This window comes from Solanum lycopersicum, chromosome 9 (assembly GCF_036512215.1).
Source record: "Solanum lycopersicum chromosome 9, SLM_r2.1".
Classification (NCBI taxonomy): domain Eukaryota; kingdom Viridiplantae; phylum Streptophyta; class Magnoliopsida; order Solanales; family Solanaceae; genus Solanum; species Solanum lycopersicum.
The window spans coordinates 63,937,008-63,959,848 of record NC_090808.1 but is presented as its reverse complement, the minus strand read 5'-3'; the positions used below and the strand labels follow the sequence as shown (position 1 = coordinate 63,959,848).

General features: G+C 29.7%; 3 protein-coding genes across 3 annotated transcripts; 2 read left to right on the top strand and 1 right to left on the bottom strand.

Annotated features, from left to right (window-relative positions):
- The first annotated feature begins 1,609 nt into the window (after nt 1–1,609).
- On the top strand, nt 1,610–6,485 carry WEE1 (protein kinase WEE1). The gene is given in 10 exon segments (NM_001247946.2): nt 1,610–2,098; nt 2,514–2,574; nt 2,676–2,745; nt 3,200–3,454; nt 3,614–3,681; nt 3,769–3,878; nt 4,308–4,348; nt 4,441–4,589; nt 5,490–5,843; nt 6,115–6,485. Coding segments are annotated over 10 exon segments (1,533 nt in total). The 5' UTR covers nt 1,610–1,769; the 3' UTR covers nt 6,211–6,485.
- A 5,258-nt stretch (nt 6,486–11,743) lies between these two features.
- Nucleotides 11,744–15,553, top strand: LOC101253720 (potassium transporter 5-like). Its single transcript, XM_004247395.5, has 8 exons — nt 11,744–12,260; nt 12,439–12,664; nt 12,742–12,990; nt 13,097–13,150; nt 13,243–13,503; nt 13,595–13,762; nt 13,872–14,126; nt 14,242–15,553. Exons 1-8 carry the CDS (start codon nt 12,123–12,125, stop codon nt 15,126–15,128), a joined length of 2,238 nt encoding a protein of 745 aa, XP_004247443.2. The 5' UTR covers nt 11,744–12,122; the 3' UTR covers nt 15,129–15,553.
- Nucleotides 15,554–15,766: 213 nt separating this feature from the next.
- LOC101254030 (transcription factor bHLH120-like) lies at nt 15,767–19,560 on the bottom strand. Its single transcript, XM_010328292.4, has 4 exons — nt 18,852–19,560; nt 17,813–18,157; nt 16,815–16,911; nt 15,767–16,153 (listed from the first exon to the last, which is right to left on the bottom strand). Exons 1-3 carry the CDS (start codon nt 19,434–19,436, stop codon nt 16,843–16,845), a joined length of 999 nt encoding a protein of 332 aa, XP_010326594.2. The 5' UTR covers nt 19,437–19,560; the 3' UTR covers nt 15,767–16,153; nt 16,815–16,842.
- Between the last annotated feature and the right edge of the window lie 3,281 nt (nt 19,561–22,841).

Here is a 22,841-nt window from a genome sequence, read left to right as displayed (position 1 = left end):
TCTTTTTTTAGTTAAATAAAGCTAGTCGTGAAAAAATTTGTTATATATAATATAATGCAAAAACGTCTGAAAAATATTTTATTTTTATAAAATTATAGTTACGATATCAAATTTTTATCCCTGCACTTCCCTAATATAATCAAATCAAAACTATAATTATTCTACATAACATAAACACTTCCTATGATATTTTCTTCTTAAATTAGTCTTTCAAACAGCACCATTAAAGCAAACTATAGGTAGAGTAACGAATTTCTCAAATATGAACATATTTAAAATTTTAAATTATCCAATAAAACATAAACATTTCCTTATGAAAAATATAATATTTTCTTCTTAAATTAGTTTTTCAAACAGCACCATCTAAACATATTTAAATTTTTCAATTTTTGAACATTTAAATATGAGATTTAAGAACTAAACTTTTCAAGTATGTAACAATGCAATAATCTCGATTTACATATCAACTGAGGTTAGAATTAGAGGATTACACAAAATTTTAATTTCTGAACTCAATAAAGCATTCAAATTTTTACATAAAATGGTGATATTTAAATTTTTCTAAAGCCTAATCCTCCCTCACTTTTTGTTATACATGTGTAGAAATTGCATTTGCATTCTAATGGTGGTGTAAAACGGATTTGTTTTAAATGTGAGCTTATTTGAAGTATTTTTTTTATTAATATTCAAGTAATGTCTTGTTGAATAACACATACACATTATATTTATTCAATAGATTTTGTGAATAGAAAACAAGATAAACAATATATAGATAACACAAAGTCATATCAATTCAAATTACGTGAACAGAATGAACAAGAACCAAGTCTTACCAATAGGATAGATTTCAAGTTAATCACAACATATAATGTAAATGATTACAAGTCTTGATAATCTAGTTGAATTTAAAGGCAACTCAATAATATGCATTATAAAACATTACAAGTATATTTTGATAATCTACTATAAACATTTACAAGACTTAAATATTCGACATATCTTGTGAACAATAATCTTCTCAATTCAACAAAACTTCAAGGTAATACAATAACGAATTGATCGAATGAGTAGCAAAGACAAACAAAAAAGCACTCAAGAAAATTTTACCAGTTCGATAAAACTTATTAATAATTCAACAACACATCAACCAAATGAGCAGTGTGAACAAAAGTTAAAGAGCACAACTTTACCGTGTCATTTGGTTGTGAATAAGTTATCCCAGAATTAGTTATCCCGGATTAGCTATCTTGGGATAACTTGTTAGCTATTTTGGGATAACTTATCTCACCATGTACGTAAAATAACTTATATATTACTATGATATGAGTGGTGGAATAAATTATCTCAAATATGACAAACAAAAACAAGTTACACAATTTTATCCTATCATTATCTTTTATTTTTGTCTCTTACATCAAACGATAACTAAAATTAAAGATCATCCCGAAATAAGAACAATTTGTACAAAAACTTGAAATCAAGACAAGGTGTAGTGGGTACTGGGCCCAAGCGAAGCTTTGGGCCTAAAAGTTGCTTTACTGGCCCATGAAAAAAGCTTACACAGCACGCCTGGCTCCCATATAATGTTATTTAACGTAATAAGTTTGTTATATATGAAATTTTTACAAAATATAATATGAACCCAATTATATAAACCCGCTCAAATTTGAAATCTCCCCAAATCCCCATTTCTGACACCATTACAGAGGTGAAGCACCGAGCTCGAACTCTCTCCAGATTCTCTCTACAAGAAGATCCATTTCCAGCTGATGGAGAGGAAAACTCCAAATAGAACAAGGAGGAAGCAGAGAAGCAACCAAAAAAGCAAGAAGAGGATGAACAAGGGTTCACTGTCTAGGCATTTCACTGTTGGGATTGCAAAACCTCCGCTTCCTAATCAACAACAGCTTCATTCCTCACTTTCTAATGTTACTTTACCGAATCCTTCTAGATTCCAGAAACTTCTGGATTCTGATGACATTCCGCCAGCTCAATCTCAGTTCTCTTCAGTTTTGCCGTTGAATCTCGATGCTGATGATGATGCTGATGTTGCCGATGTTGCTGAAAAGGACTTCATTCTCAGTCAAGATTTCTTCTGGTAAATCTTTTTTCCCTTTTTTTTTTCGATTAGAAGGATATGGGTTTGAATGGAATAAGATGTAGAGTAGCCACTGAGATTTGAACTGGTTCCGATTGTGCCCTTTTTTTGGTCCCTTGATGTTCCATATGAGACCGGGAACTGATTAAGGTGTAATAAGTTGATTGCTTACTGTTCAATTTTATATTGGTTAGGTTTTGTTTTTTAACTTTTACCCCCAATTCCTGATCGTATCTTGGTATTGGTGAATCTTAGTAGCTTAGTTGGTTCACTAACTTAACTTGCACCTTGTTGGTAAGGGTTTGATTCCCAACTTGTAATCTCCTCCCCCGATTTTATAAATATAAAAGATCATATATTCACATTGTATCCTCTAGTTTTGTTTTCTGCTTATAAATAATTTTTTGGAATGCAGTACCCCGGATTATCTAACGCCAGATGCACCTGCAATTTGTAATGGGCTTGATGGTGATAAGGTAATTTCTTTACCAGAGTGTTAAAAATTGTGACTTTTTTTCTCTATGACAGGCTGTAGTTTCAGTATGTCATACTGTGCGTTTCCCTCTATTTCTTTTAGGATGATTATACTCCTTGTCCCAAATCACCCGAGAAGCTTCTAAGTGTATCAAGAAAGAGGCCGCGACTAGGTATGAAATATTTCGTACTTTGGTGTCCATTTTACTTCATTTTTCATTTGTGGAATCGTTACTGGCTCTGTCAAGTTTTTAACTTTTATCATGTAAATTCTCTTCTTTCTTTTCTTATATTTGTTCTACTATTGAGGCATGACAAAGGCGTCGAGTAAGGTAAGGGGACAAACTAATAGCACATTCGGATATTGAAGAAAATTAGAACAGAATAATCTCTGAAAGTTTAAGAAACTATATTGTGTATGAATATCCCTTGCATTATCAAGCTTCTATTTTTAGCCGTTCTTTTTGTTACTGTTGGACACCTTTGAATCTGGAGATCTCTTTCTCTCTCTCTCTCCACTTTAGCATGTTTTGAAGTTTGTTGTTTGCACAATTATCTTCCATAATTAATCGTAAAGTTGTAAATTAACTTTCTTATGTGGTCCTTTCGTGATGCCCATCTTTACAGCGTCGGTAAGGCCTTTTAGTTCCGATTTATCTGGACAGCAGCAGCCAGTAGATATTCCTACAGATACTTTTGGGACAGACGAAATGAAATCAGAAAAGATAAGTGAGTCAGAAAAGGGTCCCAGTTATGTGTCACAATCTGCTATTGCTTTAAGATATCGAGTCATGCCTCCTCCGTGCATTAGAAACCCTTATCTCGGGGATGCTTCCGAGATAGATGCTGATCCTTTTGGTAACAGGAGATCCAAGTACCCAGGTACTGGTCAGTGAGTTTGAATAATTGGTGGATTCTATTTTCTTTGGAACAATTTAGTACTTCAAAAGAAAATTAGAGTGTGATCTTTTGTTCTTCATGGCAGAATTATTGTGTTGTTTTCTGTTAAGTTCCTGATGTTACTCTTTCTTTGATCTGTAGGTTTTAACCCTGCAATTTCTGGTAATGATGGTCTGTCACGGTATCGTACTGATTTCCACGAAATTGAGGCATGTTTTGATGCGTGTATTCTTGACTCCTACTAATACTTTCTTAAATTTTTTTCTGGACCTATCTAAGACCCTTCATTCTTTCAGCAAATCGGTAGTGGGAACTTCAGCCGTGTTTTCAAAGTCTTTAAGAGAATTGATGGATGTATGTATGCAGTGAAACATAGCACTAAACAGTTACATCAAGACACAGATAGGTGATATTTCCTTTCTTTCAACACTCTGGCCTTTATGGTATGACACTACAGAGTGTGCATATTTTTCTTGACATATCATATAACTAAAAGAAACATTTCCTTAGTTATTTTCTGATATCCTGTTGGCCATATAATTGGTAGCATCTAATATCAGTGGAAGTTTGGGGTGAGGCTTTAGTGGTATTGCTATGGGGTTTGCATGATATACGAATTAAGAATGCAATAGGAAATGTTCTACATCTATAATTTATGTGTACTGTTTCTTACATTTGGCATACTGTGTTTTCTCCAAGTAAAACATTTTCAATAGATTTGAGCACGTATTTTTGGACAATGTCTTCATAAGGTGAATCTTATGTGATGCCAAGCATGCTGTTTATATTCAATATAGTTCAGTCATACTTATGCATTTAAATTGTGTTCTTCCAGGAGACAGGCTTTGATGGAAGTGCAAGCATTGGCTGCTTTAGGTAGCATGCTGATCTACTTCTGTTCCTGATATTATTATTTGAACTACCCCAGAGATTATTGTTCAAACATGTTTTGTTATTTATACTTACAGGACCTCATGAGAACGTAGTTGGTTATTATTCATCTTGGTTTGAAAATGAACACCTTTACATCCAAATGGAGCTCTGTGACCACAGCTTATCCAATAAAAAATATTGTAAACTATTTTCGGAGGTAGAAGTTTTGGAAGCAATGTATCAGGTGCGGCTCTTGTTGGAATCTTTAAGAGCTACTTTGTGTCATGTACTGAGTATGACTGTCTTATAAGTCTGAAATAAAGTTAGAAGGAAGATATATATCTTGCAAACCAATTATAATTCATCGACCAAAGAGATAATTTCTTACTATATACATAACCAATGAGCATATCATCAATCATGAAACTTCAACTGCTAAAATAACTGTGATTTCTATCTGTTATTTAGGGAAAACAACTGTAGCAAAGTCAGAACCTAATCCACCCTCCTAATACTTGAAACATGGAGCACACAAGATGCAACACTTCATAATGTTTTAAGGTTTTCATGGAAATACAATATTCAGATCTAGTTCCATTTTGTTATTTACATTGGTAGGTTGTACTTTTGTAACTTGATTCTCATTCAAATGCATATAATATTACCCAAAAATCCTGCATTGAGTTGGTGCTTGTTGCTTTCACACGAGAAAAGAGGATCAGACTATAGGCTGTATAAAAAAAGAAAAAGAGAGGATCAGTTTTATATCTGTTATAGAAGCTGATACCATTGACTGTATATGTGATCCAAATAACCCTCTTTGAGGTGGTAGGGGAGCTGTTTTATATCATGTATCTTAGGATTTATTACTATCCTCTAGCTTGAGATATGACTGGAACTGGCTTTCAATTTTGAGAGGCCGAAGACCTGTATAGTAAACTATTTTGAGCTTTTAGTCGTGATCTTCTTCAAAATGCTTAAGAGTTCACCCTTTGTCTACTAACTTCATTTGCTTTTGACTTCCCTTTGCTTGTTTTTGTTCGTGTATCTGGGTATTTTATTTGTGGGGTGGGAAGGCTGAGGAAACATGGTTGTTCAAATTGAGGTCAAAATATTGATACTTGAGATGCTTTCTGATATGCAGGTAGCCAAGGCATTGCAGTTTATACATCAGAGAGGGGTCGCTCATTTAGATGTAAAGCCAGATAATATTTATGTGAAAAATGGTGTATATAAGCTTGGTGATTTTGGATGTGCAACTCTTCTTGATAAGAGCCAGCCAATTGAAGAGGGTGATGCACGTTATATGCCCCAAGAAATACTTAATGAGAACTATGATCATCTTGACAAAGTTGACATATTCTCCTTGGGCGCTGCAATATATGAACTTATTAGAGGGTCTTCACTGCCAGAATCAGGGCCTCATTTTCTAAACCTCAGGGAGGGGAAATTGCCTCTTCTTCCGGGTCACTCCTTGCAATTTCAGAATCTACTCAAGGTATTAACTTCTTCCCTTTTACTATGTTAAAAAGTCTCTGGATTTGTATTTTCCTTTATGCTTCATGTTCATATGCCTTGATCATCTATCATCTTGTACAACCAGCACGCTATCTGAAGCACAATATTCCATATATTTTAATCCGAGTATATCTAAACTGTAGTTAGATGATATATTTCGTTTGTCTGTGGCCATGTATGATAACGCTAATCCATAGTCATCTGTAGAGGCAAATGCTAATTCTCTATGTCCAAATTGTAAATGTTCTCAGGCAATGATGGACCCAGATCCAACACGTCGTCCTTCTGCAAAAGGCGTTGTGGATAATCCAATCTTTGAAAGATGGCAAAGAAATTCCAACAAGTAGATATCCATGTAAATCACTGTTTTCTGGGATTTGTCGATTGCTACTTTTGCCAAAGACCCAGAATTCAAAGCTGCAGTATCTCATGCAGCATTCTGGTGTTGACCTATAGCCATTTCTGTAAATAGAGATAAAGCTTCATGCACCAAATTTTCCCATTTTGATGGTGCCACTTTTGCCAAATATTATATCAAGAATGTAATGTTGTATCCTAATTGACCTGCAAACTGTGGTTTGTATGTCAAAATATGGTATTTGGTGGCTTTTAAGCTGATTAATTCAGTATTGGTTTTTGGTTTTGGTAACTCAGATTTGTATAAATCACCAGTAAAATTATTACATAAACATGGCAAGTTTAGACTCACTTGCTATTTCTCAAGATGGAAAATACTACAAAACTCAACAGGAAATTACGGTTTCACATTTAAAATCGCTGTGAAACTCACTAATTTATCTCATATTTATCTTAAAATTATCTAATACATTTGTTTATATAATCATATTATTTATTTTTAGGCATGTGATTTTATACAGCGACATCAAATCATAAAATGAAATCGGACATGCAATTTCATATTACATGAATTTTTCAAAAATCATGATTTTTAGATTATTTAATTACATTTGAGTTTGTTTGACATTGATGTTAAAAAACATTTTTAGAAGCACTTTTTAAAAATGCCTTTTTAGAAAAGTGCTTTAGAAAAAAAGCAATTTGTTTGGCTTATTCATTTGAAAAATGAGCAAATTGTGTATGATTAAATATCTTTTTTTCAGAAATGCTTTTAATAGTCAAATTACCAAAAAAAAAAAAAAGGACAACTATTGATGTACTTCTAGTATTAAAATTTTTTGATAGAGAAACTATTTTAAATATAGAAACTTATAGTCACTTCAAAATAATTAATTACTCTCCATAGCTATAATTTGATAATTACAATTTGAAATTGCTACATGTTACAGAAGAGAGAAGCGAGCGAGATTGGGAGAGAGAGGAGAGAAGTGAGAGAAAGGGGGAAAAGAGTAGGAGAAAGGTGAATTGTATAAGTATATTGATTAGATAATTGTATATTATAAATATATTTTTGTATATGGAAAGAGATATTGAGAGAGGGAGGAGAAGGCGAGCGAGACTAGGAGAGGGAGGAGAGAGGGCAAAGGGTGGGAGAGAGGTGAATTGTATATGTATATAATTGTGTACATATGCATTTGTATATATGGCAAGCGAGAATAGGAGAGGGAGGAGAGAGATGAGCGAGATTGAGAGAGGGAGGAGAGATGCGAGTGAGAGAGGGCAGAGAGTGGGAAAGAGGCAAATTGTATATGTATGTAGGTTAAATAATTGTATATTATACATATGTATTTGTATATCTTGGCGAATTATATATATACAAACTTGACTAATTATACAAAGAGAAACTTATATAAATGTGCTATAATAAAAAATATTTACCATTTATAGCAATGACATTTTTTCACTTGATCACTTTTAATTGATTTATAATACAAGTTTAATACATATTACAAAGAATAATTTATTATTTACATATAATACAAGTTTTAATGATGGATAATACACTTATCACGCATTTTAATACACTTATAATACAACGTGACTATTTTTTTATCAAACAAATACAATATATTTAAAAAACAATTATAATTCAAATATATTGCATAAATAATTCACTTTTAATACATATTACAGATTTATCACAGTATTGCTATAAATGGTCATAAACAAAATATCGCTAAAATCAGTAATTATTTTTTAAAATGTATTAATTCATGTAACTTTTTCTTATACAAACTCGAGGTCAGCCCATATAATTAATGTATAATGTTAGTCGTGGGTGGTAATTATAGTAAACTATAACTATGATGAGTAATTAAATAGTATAAGTTTGCTTAGCCACATAATTTACCCTTTTAAATGTCTACTATAAAAAAAAAATTAAATTTTTATTTTTTAAAATTAAAATTTACATATTTAAATTTTAAATTTTCAATCAATATTATACCTTTTTGGGAGGGTGAACTCTTTAATTGATTATTTTTCTTTTTTCTAAATTGTAAAAATATTGTTGTTACATTATTTCTAATGCTACAAAATAATACGCAAAATAATATATAATTTATAAAATAATAATGAATTATAAGATTTATTATATAAAAATAAAATAAAATAAAATTCTCAAATGAAATTTGACCAAATTTATGTAATATTTTATTTAATTAATAATAAATATATTGATAAATATGTAAATATGAAAAGAATATTTTTGTCTTGAAAAAAAAACTGAAACTTTTATCTTCTTCCCAACAGCAGAAAAACTGTTTCTGCTTTCATTTAAAAACACTCTTATTAATTTATGAAACACTTAATTTTTCAACAATTTTTTTTTCTCAAAATAAGTGCTTCTCGCCTCCCGACATGTCAAACACGCTCTTATATCTAACAACCATTTATTTTATATAAAAATAAAATTAATAGTTCATATCATTACTTCTCAAACCATTGATATCTCATGTAACAATTAAAGAATTTATTATTACGTTCAATCAATTTTTACTTTACCATTTATATTCATCAATTTCATTATTTTTGTTAAATTTATTTACCAACCAAATTGACCAACAAATGATTCAACATAACAACTCAATCATATCATCGAGAAATGAAAGTTCAACGAGAGAAGATAATTTGTACTATGGGAGAATTATATTAAAGACCAGTACACTACAATTTATGTTCAATTTTATTTTTTATTGAACTAAAGTTTGATTAATAAATGTTGTATTTTTTCAGAATAGCTTTATGATAGCATATTATGCAATTTTATAAACTATTGATTATTTTGATAAAATTGTATGAAGAACTAGGATAATTTTAATAGTTTTACCACTTATGAATTTTTTATATCGGCCAAAAAAACATAATATTTCGCTACTCTCATGAACTTTACACCTTTACTTCGATATATACTTATATTAAATTTTATCCTCATAATCCCATATATTTGTCTATATGATAGCTTATACCTCCTTTTATCTATCTCAACCCAAGGATGTATGATATGAACTCATTATTGCAAGGACATTTTTTGTCCACATGGTCCTTTTTTTTCAATTAATAAGTAAAATATTTCATTTATCAAGGGAATATTTTTAGCTCATGGAAATAAAACAAAACAAAATTGTCACACATGAATTGAACATAGTCTTGAACCTAGGCCTCGTCTGTTTGTATTTAATAGCGGTTTTAATCTTAATTATTAAGATTCAACTTATTTATAGGTTGTTTGAATTGATTTAAGAGTTGTTCGAATAAGTGTTCGATAAATATAAAAAATAATTTAAAATAAGTTGGGAAGTATTTGGATAGGTGAAAAATAACTTTAAATAAGTTCAAAATAACTTTAAAAAAGTCAGACCAAAAGTAGGTCTCCCTACTTTTCATTTTTTGAATCATTTCAGTTTGACTTTTTATTTTTGATTTAAAAGCTGTTTTTTTTAAATCCAATCAAAACGGGCTCTTAGTGTTTGTTTATATGATCTGAATCTTAATCATTAAGATTCAACCATGCATTCATTTTATTTCTTTATATGTAAAACACAATCTTAACACCATTCAAACTTATTTAAAGCAATACGCGTTATTTCACTTCCCAAAAAATTATATAAATTGATTACATTTTTTAATATTTCAACAAAAATATCACAAAATACCTAGAGTGGAAAAAAGGAGGAAACAAATATATATAAATTGAGCCCTCTACCTTGGTATAAAAAAGGGTAAATAAAAACTTCTTAAGCTTTACTTGCAACAACTCCACCTATATAGGCATAATAGGTCAGTGTTTTTTCTCTTTTCTATTTTTTTTTATCTCAAATGTTTTGTGATTTTTTTTTCTGTTTTCTATTTTTTGTTTACTGGTGCTTATTTGCTTATATAACTAGTTAAGTTGATTGTATTGTTTTGTACTATTTTTAAAAGGGACTTTAAAATGAACTTCTTTAATTTTGATTTTTGAGGATATTAGTGTTCTTAATTATATGAGTATTCATTATTTTTCTTTCTAAATTTATGTTAAATAGGTGATCTTTTTTTTTTTCAATCTTGTAATGTTCTAGTGTTTGAATTTCTTAATTAGTTGTAATGTGTTAATTGCAAAGTGAAAAAAAGGAACAAAAAAAATGTTAATTAGATGAGGGTTCTAGGTGTGACACTTTTAATATTAGTTATGTGTGAAATTTGATTTGATTAAAGATACCTTTTCAATTTAATTTTAACAAACCTTAATGCATGTGAGATGTTTGTAATTACCACGAATTTGATGACTTGTTTAATCAATACAATTAATTACCTCAATTAATATTTTTTTATGAGAAAGAAGAAGAACATGAAAAAGTGCTAGCTAAAATAAATGAACCTAATTGGACAATTAAAGTTTTCACAAATAATAGCACAATATACGTGAAGAATTTGTAATTTAACTACTTTAAAGAAGAAGAAACATTTGAAAGTTTTATATTTTCATTATTTGAAGCATATAGGGGCATCGAATCAAATCGAATTAGTTTTGTTAGGGGTTTTGGCGCGCGTTTTTTTTAAATCGAAGAATCGATTCAAACTTAAATAAAATCTTATAGAAGAATCGAAGGTAAGAGACCCTTGATTGGTAGGGTTTTTATATTGACATGTTGTATATATACTCATAATAAAGAAAAAAAATATTTTTTAGGTACTAATATGTATATTATAGGAATTAAAAATAAATAAATAAATAAATAAATTAAAACTTAGAAAGAATTGACATGGTTGAGTTTTGACTCACACTTCAGTCCATTTCGGCTCAAGTAACTTTTTGGTGGATCAGTAATCCGTCCATCTATAAACTCAATCCCATCTTGACCCGCCCAAATCCAGTCAAATCCTCCCATTCTCCACATAGAATATATATCACTAAGGGTTCATTTACTTTGAATGCAAGTTACGATGAGATTATGCAATATTTAGTTATGATCAGATGAGGTATCCATGTATTACTTATTAGTGAATGTTCGGTTTATTGTATAAAAAATAATACTAACTTGCATAACTTATAAGATTAAGTTGTTTGTTTACAAAAAATATCCTCAACAATGTGAAAAGTGATGTATAAAAAGAGTTTGAATAGATATAAGTTATCCCAAAATTATTAAGACGATATACTAATTACTAATCACGAAATAAGTGATCCAAAGCTTTATAACTAAACAATGTATTAAATTGTACTAAAAATTTATCATAGAATTATCTCCTTTTATCGATCAATAAGTTAGTTATTTTTCGAATTTTAGTTACATACATTGACCATTAGTTAACAAACAAAACATATGATGAGATTCGAAAAAAACAGGACATATGTGAGTTTGAGAAATTAGATAGGTGCGTCAGACGCGTTTGTCCATTGATATGTTTATTGGTCAATATGAATTCTTAGGCCAATTTTTTCTCTTATAATATATTTTTCACATATTTTAAATCAGTCGATTTTGGTATCAACTTTATAGATTGGTGTAATAAGAGAATTGTAGTGTTGGGAAACGCTTTTGCGAAAATTTTGTAATTGATTGAGTTTTGAGGTTTTTGATCTCGAACTCAATCAATCATACAAATTTCGTAGTTGATTGAGTTCTGAGGTGTTTTGATTTCGAATTCAATCAATCATTCATTTGCATTTCGTTGGTCTCTCCCACCTACGTTTCTCTTCGTTTTTCTTCTCTTTTTTTAAGCAACCAATTCATTGGTGATTAAGTTTACATGTCAATGGAACTCAACCAATTTTAATTTTGCTTGATTTGATCAGCTTTTTTCAAAACAAAACAAAAAAAAATTAAAATCGTTTTCATAAATTAAAAAAAAGAAGAAGATGGGGAGCAACATTGAGGATAACCAAGATGATGTTCCTATGGAGCTACAACTCAAGGGAAAGAAGCCTTCGAGCCAAAAGTTGAAACGACATGACTCTTTGGATGTCGAAGCAAGCAAATTGCCCGATGCCAAAAAGGTGTGTTTTAGCTAGCTACCTCATTTAAATACGAGACATTGTATTGTAAGTAGGAGAGTGGCCTTGGTGTTATGATTCACCTTATTTAAATACAAGACATGGTATTGTAAGTAGCAGAGTGGCCTTGCTGTTATGATCTACTGAGATTTAGCCCTTTTATGTTTTTGTGGTTGAGCAGGTAGTCGGAATGTCTGTGCTACTAAAACTTGCATTCCAAAGCATAGGAGTGGTGTATGGAGATATTGGAACGTCACCATTGTACGTGTTTTCAACCATCTTTCTCGAAGGAGTAAAACACGAAGAGGATATACTTGGTGCTCTATCTCTCATCTTGTATACGATCACCTTGATCCCTGTCGTCAAGTACGTATTCATCGTTCTCCAAGCTAATGACAACGGAGATGGTAAGTACTTTTCACCTACACACTTTTACTATGCTTTAATTTCCTTTTTAACTCATGATTTTGTCTTTTAATTTCAGGTGGTACGTTCGCCTTATATTCATTGATATGCCGATATTCCAAGGTGGGATTGATTCCGAGTACAATGGCAGAAGACAGCGATGTCTCGACTTTTAAACTTGATATGCCTGATAGACGTACACGTAGGGCATCACAACTTAAGTCGATGCTAGAAAACAGCCAATTCGCGAAGTTCTTTCTGCTAATTGCAACAATGCTTGGTACTTCCATGGTTATCGGTGATGGTGTCCTAACGCCCTGTATTTCAGGCACGTTGTTGATTTCCCTCTCTTTTATTCTAACAGAAATAATACGAATTAGAACACTGGAGATTAACAGAGTTTATGATACTAATAAGCTAATTTATGCGATCAGTTTTGTCTGCAATTGGAGGAGTTAAAGCAGCTGCTCCAGACGCAATGACTGAAGGTAAATTTTGCATCTGTTAATGAAAATATCAACTTCTTTATCTGTTTTAATTCTCGATTTACTAATCATTTGTTTGTTTTCGTGGTATACAGACAGGATCGTTTGGCTTGCAGTAGCCATCTTGATACTTCTGTTCATGTTTCAAAGATTTGGAACTGAAAAAGTTGGTTACACATTTGCACCTATACTTTGCTTATGGTTTGTATTGATTGCTGGTATTGGAGTTTACAACTTCGTGATCTATGATATAGCTATTTTCCGAGCACTTAATCCTATGTACATCGTGACCTATTTCCAAAGAAATGGAAAAGACGCTTGGGTTTCCCTTGGCGGAGTTGTTATGTGTATAACAGGTAACAATTTGCTTCCAACAACCTTGAAATTTTTACTGAGTACTAATTCAGAAGAGAAATGAAATAACATCTGAACAAAAACAAATTGCAGGAGCTGAGGCACTATTTGCTGATGTTGGTCATTTCAGTGTTCGATCTGTTCAGATAAGTATGTGCTTTGTCACATACCCGGCTCTCATATTAGCATATTTCGGTCAAGGTGCCTATTTAATGAAAAACTCTGGTGATGTTGCTAACACTTTCTACGCGTCCATTCCAAGTAAGTAAAAATTGCATTGGTAGTGTCAAAGTTCTTTATATCATCAGTTACTTGTGTGTAGTAGTTATGTTTGGGAAATGAATTGACATCTTGTGTTTATTAAATGCAGAACCTATATATTGGCCAATGTTTGTCATAGCTGTATTCGCAGCCATCATTGCAAGTCAAGCTTTGATTTCCGGGACATTCGCTATAATCCAGCAATCTCTGGCTTTAGGATGCTTTCCTCGTGTTAAAATCGTGCATACATCAAAGAAACATCATGGACAAATCTACATTCCTGAAATCAATAACCTTCTCATGATCGCTTGTGTTCTTACCACTATCGGATTCAAGACTACTGAAAAGCTTAGCAATGCTTATGGTAAAGGCCACTTAACTCTATTTCTTCTACGGAGTGAAATAAACATGTAAAAAGTGCAGGGGACTTGCCTTCTTTTCTATATTATTAACTCGATCACTCTATTGCTTGATTACAGGAATAGCAGTGGTGTTTGTGATGTTCCTAACATCGTGCTTCCTCTTACTAGTCATGATCTTGATATGGAAAACCAACATTCTTCTTATTATCGTCTATATTCTAATCATTGTTTCGGTTGAGCTTGTATACCTAAGCGCAGCCCTTTACAAGTTTGAACAAGGTGGTTACCTCCCTGTGGCTTTAGCTCTGTTCCTAATGTTTATCATGTACGTATGGAACTATGTGTACCGTAAGAAGTATCACTACGAGCTAGAACACAAGATCTCTCCCGAAAAAGTTAAAGAAACATTGGATGCAACCTGTTCACATCGCCTTCCAGGTCTTGCCATTTTCTACTCTGAACTAGTCCACGGAATCCCCCCAATCTTCAAGCATTATGTTGAGAATGTACCTGCTTTACACTCTGTCCTCGTGTTCGCTTCTGTCAAATCACTTCCCATAAGCAAAGTTCCACTAGAAGAAAGGTTCCTCTTCAGAAGGGTGAAACCATATGACCTCTATGTGTTCCGTTGTGTGATACGTTATGGATACAATGAAATGCGCAATGAGGAAGAGCCTATCGAGAAGTTATTGGTAGAAAGGCTAAAGAACTACATCAAGGAAGATTACATGTTCTCAGTTGCAGCAAATGGAGACAATCAAGGAGAAACTGCTTCCTTGATTGAGAAAGACGTCGAAGTACTTGAGAGAGCTTCCAACATGGGAGTGGTTCATTTGGTTGGAGAACAAGACGTTGTCGCGTGCAAGGGGTCTGGTGTAACCAAAAGAATGGTGATCAACTACGCATACAATTTCCTCAAGAGGAACTTAAGACAGAGTAGTAACAAAGTATTCGATATCCCAACGAAGCGAATGCTCAAAGTTGGAATGACATGTGAGCTTTAGGGTGATTATTTTCTCTAAAAAAAAATTGTAAGGTTTAAAATAAATGTGCATAGAGTTGAAGGGAACAAGGGAGAAGGCACCATATATGTTTCAACTTCCATCATCAAAAGGTGCTTGCACAAGAAAAAATAATGTTCTTTTTGTTAATTTCTTAGTTTTCAATTTGTTTGTTTGTTTGGATTTTGTATGAGATAAGCTAAGCTAAGCCTGATTTTGTAAGAGAATAAGCTAAGTATTTGTATTTTGTTTTTTTCTTGTTTCAAAGAAAAGAGAAGATCAAGATATGTCTAGATAAAAAAACAACATAGGTGTAGTTGTTTTTGACTAGCAAAACATTTTTGTTTTTACCTTGTAATATCTTGTAAAAGATTGTCAGTTCATACATAATAATAATAATTAATCTAAGAATAAATAGTTTATAGAAATACTATCTTCTTTGTGTTTTTCTCTTAGTGTGTAATATGTATGTTTTAATTTTTCCTTACTAATTTGGCGTGGTCAGACAAACATCATTTGTCGGAAAATTATATTACGTACTTTTTATTTCTGTTGAATAACATGTATTGTTTTATTTATATGATAATAGTTCAACTTCATTTAATGTAATTGCTTAAGTCATGAAGAAGAAAATTTATCACTTTGTTGCAAGTAATTTGAAATTTATTGAAAAAACTTGATCCTATTATAAATTGTTGACCTTTGGTTTAAACTACAGAGTTGTCTCTAATGGTACATGATATATATCCACAGCTATACCCTTTTTAAGTTCGAGAATAGTCTAGGTCGGAAGAGAAACTAGTTAAACTTTTTGAGTACTGAGATATTGAACAACAAACATTTGAAACAAACCCTGAGATGAGGAAGAAGGTTCATTTGACTTGAATCTTGGACTTAATCTTAAATCCTACATAGGCTAAAGATGCAACGGGGTTAAGTTTTTGGTTTTTTCATCAATGTTGGTACTGTCGAGGCTCGTACACCCATTTGTCCTTACCCTGGCTCTATAATCCACCAAGTCGCGATAGCTGGTACCAAAGAAAAATGTTGGAATATAAACAATATAGCATAGGACACTGCTTATCATTATAGTGATTTATTGAGTTGTTAACTTCTTTCACTATCGACACTGTTTACAAAAAAAATTTGTGTACGTCACTTTCACTAATTGTTCATCATATGCCCATATCTTATGCAATCAAATAATTCTAAGACACAAAGTTGGTATTTATATAACTTTACAAGCAAGCAAGGACGTTAGCCAGCTTGGAGGTGTCTTACTTTTAGCAATATATATGCTGTCAATTTTTAGCACTAAAATCAAGTCCTTATAATAAAAAAAACTGCATGCAATAATAGGTCCAAATACTAACACAACACTAAGGGGTTGTTTAGATGAAGAACAAGTTATCTTGATATTAATTATCTTACTTTCAATATGAAATAAAAATAACATTATAGTTCCGAAAAAGTTATTTTGTGATTCTGTAATCTCCAATCAAATCGAGATAAATTCATTCTAAAATTAATCAAAGTCTTACATGGAATAAACTCATCCTTTAGAAGTTTAGATATATACACGTGAAAACTATGAAAGTGTAGCAAATGATATAAGGAATACATATTTCGAACTCATGACTTCAAAAATATAGCTAAATCAGTGCTAAGAATTTTAAAAATTGAACTTACCAAATTTAAATTCTGAATCCACCTTTTTTTAATTAATCACATCAGTCAGTTTCTTTTGCAACCCAACTACAGTGAGACCTGATGATATATCACTCACCTGCAAGAAAATGATTAATTATTTTATTTGAAGAGTAAATATATTCCTTATAAATGAACACAACATTTTGTATCCTTAATTCTAGAGGTATATAACACAATTTTTTTTTATATAAATTATAATGACATTGTTCGGATATTATTTTGATTATTTTAGAGAACATATAATAAAATATGAAATAAAAACTATCATGCCATTTTTGAAATTTATAATTAAAAGAATTGGATATTTTTCACGTAAAAAAATTGTGTTTTTACTTTAATGCACTTCATAATTCTACATTTTAGAACCAAGGAACAAATAAAGCAACCTAGTCCATTGCTTAAGAGAAAATTAGGCTAACCCAATTACCCCCCTTGTGTTATTATGATGTACATAATATCAACTTTTTTTCGTTTTGTCTCATATTTCTTAGTTTGGCTGAACACAAAAAATTATGAATATAAAGAAAATTTTAAATAATTTTGTGACATTATAAACTATAATCATGTATAACACATCATATATATTTTGAATCTTATAGTATAAAACATCTCAATTGTCATGTCATTTCTATGTTTAGAGCCATTTGATGTAGAATGAAAGCTTTGAATTAATAATTTAACATAAAAATGTGATTATTTTAAATACACAGAACCGAAATATAAATAAAATATATAAAAATTAAAGATATTGGATTTAGCGATGGATAAATTTATATTGTTAAATAGAAAAATTCGTTGCTAATCCTATTTAAAGATATATTTTACAAAGACGGATCAACGATGAAATATATAGCTTCTTTTTAGTAGTATAAATTGAAACAAAAAAGAGTATATTTTACTAATATTTTAAATACTAATAACCAAACTATTATTTGCAAGATTGAAATATATAAATATGTATATTAATTTTTTCTTACCTGACATTGGATCCTGATCAAAGTCCTTTCATCTTTTTTGGAATTATCACAACTAACCACATTTAGCCCTTGTTTAAGTAGCCATCTCAACACTTTGGATAAAGAAAATATATCCTCTTTATTGCTATTATTGACATTAATCAGAATTTCCATACCATCTTCACATTTATTCACTGTGACACAATTATTATTTTGTTGAAAAGTATCAACAATTGTTGAACTTTTATTTTGATTATCCAATGAAATAATACATTTTCTTGTATTATCCAACTCTTGTATATTCTTCTGAAGATACTTTATATAATTCACGGCTGCATGCATATGATCTGATGCTGAACGTTTACCCTATTTTTATAAAAAAAATTCAAATCATGTTATAATTTAAAAATAAAAAAGTTCATGGTGTGTGTACTAACGAAATAAAAGATATTTATATAATCAAGTCATTTAAAAGGTAATTGCAAATAATTTTTGCAGTAAGCATTGATAAAAAATGATAAATAACATAGTATAATTAGAAGGTAATTGCAAATAATTTTAGTAGTAAGCATTGATAAAAAAAATTGATAAATAACATGTTAAATTATAGAGATAATGTAAAAATTTATATTATCAATGCAAAAGTTCTTCAATTTTTTTGTACTCAATATAATGAAACCCTTACAAAAAAAATTAGAAAGAAAGACATATAGAGAAACTAGAATTAATAAATAACACAGGCTGATATATATACTTTATCTTGGAAACAATTTTTTTTTTGTCAATGATCATATATTCAACATTTTTTTTTTCAAAAAAAGAAAAAAAGAGGAGAGGAAAATAAAACTATGTCCCGTATTTTAAAAACAAATTTTAATTTTTACTTGTCGATATATTAAAAACATTTTTTTTACCTTAATATTAATTACTTATTTCCAAATCATTTCTTGAAACCAAAAAGTATACATCAATTAATATGAATTTTATGGTAAAATACCTATATTAATCATTGTTTGTTGACAAACGTAACGCCAGAGTCTAAAAGGAGTAGTTATCTCACCTTGATGAACTCAATGGGAATTAGAGATCTGAGAGAAGTAACAAGATTTGCCATTTCTTGCCTTCTATGCCTTTCAATATTTCTATGCACAGCTTTCTTGAGCTTATTTGATTCATCTTGACTACTTAACCCCTCCTTAGTAAAAGATTTATATAGTCGATCACAACAACTTGTCTGGAGTTGACCAGGCATAATAATTGATGTACTACTTCTATTTACTGAAGATTTATACAGCCGATCATAACTTGTGTGGGACTGAGGCGTAATAATTGAAGTACTTTTCGTACTAATCAAAGATTTACATAAATAATCACTACTTCTCTGAAACTGAGGCATAATAATTGAAGTATTTGTGCTGACGGTTGAAGATTTATACGGCTGATCACAACTTGTTTGGAACTGAGACGTAATAATTGACGAACCAACATGATCTTCTATGAGATCTTGATGATCTTGTTGGGAAAATCCATTTAATTGGAAATTAGGAATCTGAATCTGAAGTAGGTGGTGGTTATGATCAACATGATCTTCACTAATATTTTGTTTGTTATTAGTGAAGATCTCCCAAAGATAATTATTGTCCATTGAACTAATTATGCTCTAATGGATATATTTTGATCTTCTTTTTGGTATTTTAATTGAAAGGTGATAAAGAAGAAGATACGTTAGTTAGGGTTTTGAGATCTCCCTAATATCTTCATAAACAAGAAGATAATACACTAATTGTTTATTAGATTTTTTAAAATTTAATAGTACCTATTCATATCTACGCTTATGGTCCCACCATTTGCTTCCACACTATCCTTTTAATTTATTTAGCGTCACTCTTTTAATACTTTATAGATGTTGACGGAGATTGATTTTATGTATTATTAATTTGATTAATTAATTTTTAATTTTTAAATGTGTAAAATTAATAATTAAATTAATAATTTTTCATGTATTTTTGGTTTAAGAGTTTTTGGTTTAATCAATCAGAAGATACTTATAAAATAAATATATAACTTTTCTAATAAATTTGAGGCGAAAACACAATAATGTAATTTTACAAATACTCATAAAATAGAAACAATAATAATAAATATGAAAAGAACTATAAATGTGTAACACGGAGGGAAATGATTAAGAAGAATAAGGTTCTTACTTTAGATTTTAACGTTTTGTATTATGTGAATTTGTGAACTCAAAGTCATTATGAAGTGTAAATTGAAGGTTAAATGACAAATATAGTAACTAGTAAGATATTGAAATTAATATATAATATTATGTACAAGTAAAAGTAGTAAATTACTAGTCTTAATGGGTTATCGATTTACCCAATATTAAGAACCAATACCGAACTGATAATTCAATAATTTTTTTATAAAATTATTAAAAACCCGTTGAAAAAACCGTTAACACTTTTATGGGTTTGATTTTTGTACACCCCTACGTATAATAATATTTATATCATCAGATTATCTAAAAAGTAAATAAAAAATATAATCAAAGTGTAAAAAATTGATATGACCTCGAATTGATCGAACTCCAAGTTGGTCTGACCGGTCCAGACCCTTTTCTGGATGAGCAATTTTCACATATAGCAAACATGAAAATTATATTTGTATATTATATCTATAGTTTATATAATTGCGTTTCATAGCAAATTTTATGTTTGATATGACTATTAATCTTTATATTTTGATATACATATACACGAAAAAATTGTATATCGATCTATTTATATATTTCGGTATATAAATGGATCCTGTAATGGGTCCTGTATTTGTATATTTTTGTACACAAATGAATCTTGCATTAGTATATTTCAATACAAATGAGATGACAAAAAAAAGATATTTACTGTGAATCACAAATAAAATAAACTATAACTGTAATATTTAATTTGAATTAATAATTTATTGTTTTATGTTATTTTTCATCTCGGAGTATCTTCTGACCAAACCTTCCAAATTGGGCCGGGCCGAGTTGGGCTTTATCGGTTTTAATGAACTAGATCCGGGCTGATCCGGGCCAGTTGACAAGTTTAGTTGTGAGGTTGTCTCTTTATTTTATTTAGTCATGTATTTTGGTTAGTCATTTGCACCTAAATTGGAATAAACTTCCTAGTGGTCAAAGATTCTTAATTTATTTTATGACCATGGTGCTTAAGTAAGCATGTTAAATATAAATATCAGGTAATTTTATATATTAAAACTTTTTTTTTCTGAAAAAAGCATTTATTATATACTTTTTTCTCTATTAAAATTTAAATCGAGATATCATAATTTTCTATTCGTTTCATTAGAGGTGTATATGATCGGGTTGGTTGGGTTTTTCAAATATCAAATCAAACTATTGTATTGAATTTTTAAATATATAAACCAAATCAAACCACTCAAGGTTTTCAACCTTGGGTATTTTTGAATTTTTTCGCTAAAGTATTTATATAAACATATAATTTATTTGTAATTCAAATATTTCTTCAGTCCTATCAAAATACAACTATCTAAGGTGTTTCTGAATATAACACAAACAATGGTATGATTAATGATACTAAAATATCCAATGTGTGTGTATATATATAATAATAATAATAATAATAATAATAATAATAATAATAATAATAATAATAATAAAATTGCATAATTGCAAATTAACAAGTCATAATGAAAATGATCATAATTTAAAAGTACTAAAAAAATGTTGAAACAAGTTTAATAAGTATTAGTTACATGACTAAATATTAAAGGAAATTAAAATTAAATTATGTATTTCAATTGTCTAAATCAACGTAAAATCAAAGAACAAATATTTAATATTATTGTCATTCTTAATGCTAAATAGATTTCCTTTTTGCATCAATATTAATTTAATTTTGATTTGAGTTTTATTATAATTACCAACACATGTGGACTATAATATTTATGGAACCATCCAAAATTCTAAGTTTCAAACTTAAATATAAGAAATATTTAAAAATTATATCAAAGTAAATATTTTTATACGCAAATAATACCTCTTTATTTAAAAATTATATATTTAAGCGGTGATTCTCGTGCCTAGTTTTTCTTAATCAACAATAGTATAAAAAATACCTCTTTAATAAAGTTTTATTTTTTTTTCTTTCAGAAACTTATATCATTTTTTGCTCAAGTAGAAATAAAAATAAAAAAACACTAAAAGAATAAAATTGTGAAATTAGTAAAATATATAGGTGAGGTGCAAAAGAGTTATGGGTGTTATCATATGTTCTTTTTTCTTTTTCATATCACATCTAATCAATACACTTCAACAAGTTAAGAAGATTTTATTAAATAATTTCAAGTGTTTTCTAGAAGATAAAACATTGCATGTGTATCAATTATTTTGTTATGCCACGAATATCTGGGACAATTATTAGTTTTTTTTTATAATAAGATGAGATCAAATACCTGGAATTTGACAACCTTTTTAGACATTTTGTTTCAATTCACATAGTCAATTTATATAATGGTGGGTCTACATTATATAATATCTGTCCGTAATTAATGCATTACAATAATTTTTCTCCATTTTTTTAGGACAATAATTCAGTAGTATTACGACGAACTCTTTTCTTTGTTCATATTAACAGTAACACGTTTGATCCAACTTTTAAAATTTATTGAAATTTTTTTTTGAAATATATTCAAATTTTAATTGAGATTATTGTGATAATATTGAATTTTGAAAATAATTTTTTATCCCTATTCTATTTGATAGTGTATTTTAAATATATATATATATATATATATATATATATATATATATATATATATATATATATATATATATATATTCACATGGACATCACAAATATTGTATCATTATAAATATTAATGTGTCCACGTGGGCACATATATATACCTTTAAAATACGTAAAAGATCATCTATAAAATTTGATTTCGTAACATCAATTTCGACCAAAATTAAAACGTTTTTCAAACATTTTTCTCAAATTTATTTTGTTAAATTATTCAATTGGGTTCA